This window comes from Phoca vitulina, unplaced genomic scaffold, assembly GCF_004348235.1.
Source record: "Phoca vitulina isolate PV1807 unplaced genomic scaffold, GSC_HSeal_1.0 scaffold39, whole genome shotgun sequence".
Lineage (NCBI taxonomy): Eukaryota > Metazoa > Chordata > Mammalia > Carnivora > Phocidae > Phoca > Phoca vitulina.
Window position 1 is genome coordinate 12,696,277 of NW_022589742.1, and position 966 is coordinate 12,697,242.

A 966-nucleotide genomic window follows, 5' to 3' on the forward strand; every position below is an offset into this window, starting at 1 on the left:
AGCCTGAGGCAAAAAAAAAAAAAAAGTGTGTCCCTATATACATGTTTTTATGTATTTTTTTTTGACTATTATAAAAATTTATTTAACAAAAAAGTTCAATATGAAAATGCACACGACTGGATTTTTATATTGTAGTAAAACAGGTACTATGGAGGGGATATGTGGAAACAGTTGATTTCTTCTGATGAACACACCCATTGTTTATACTCACTCCAAGGCTTCTAACATGATGATACTATTTCCTCGTATTACCACCATTCCAATATTGTTCTGTTGCCCACTAGTCGCCATCTCCACACATTCATCTATCACAAGATTCATAAACAGATCGAACCCCCGCAATATTCCCTGGACATGTCTGCCACCATTTAATTTCCATGATAATTTCTTGGCCATAAATTTTTTCAACTCAGGAGGGTGAGCTTTGCTCATGGTGTCTACTCGGCGAGCTCAAAGATCTGTTTTTATGTATTTTTAAAGGTGTTTTTTCCCCAGAAGTAGATTTAGAAATTATCATTGATGTGTTCGTTTTAAATCCAAAAACTTAAATTAAATTAAAACCTTGGGCACCTGGCTGGCTCGGTCGGAAGAGCACACAACTCTTGATCTTGGGGTCGTGAGTTCGAGCCCCACATTGGGCATAGAGATTGTTCAAATAAATAAAATCCAAAAGAGTAAAATTATAATTAATAAATCCTGTTTGGGGCATAAATAAAATACTGAAGCCCAAAATAATGTTGGGAGTTTGAATATACCTACTTTTACATTTTTCAGTGTTTTTTTTTTTCCAACTACTTTAGTTTCCATTTGGTGAGATAATTTTTCTGTTTTCCTTGCCTTGCCAAATTCATCCCAGCAGACCAGCACACATTTGTTTTAGAGAGAGAGCGTGAGGGGGGAGGGGCAGAGGGAGAAAGAGAAAATCCCAGGCAGATTCCCCGCTGAGTGTGGAGCCCCGATGCGGGG

General features: G+C 37.6%; 1 protein-coding gene across 1 annotated transcript; it reads right to left on the bottom strand.

Moving 5' to 3' along the window:
* Window positions 1-207: 207 nt before the first annotated feature.
* LOC116647082 (small nuclear ribonucleoprotein G-like) lies at window positions 208-432 on the bottom strand. Its single transcript, XM_032428207.1, has one exon. The coding sequence runs from the start codon at window positions 430-432 to the stop codon at window positions 208-210; it is 225 nt and encodes a 74-aa protein (XP_032284098.1).
* Window positions 433-966: the final 534 nt, after the last annotated feature.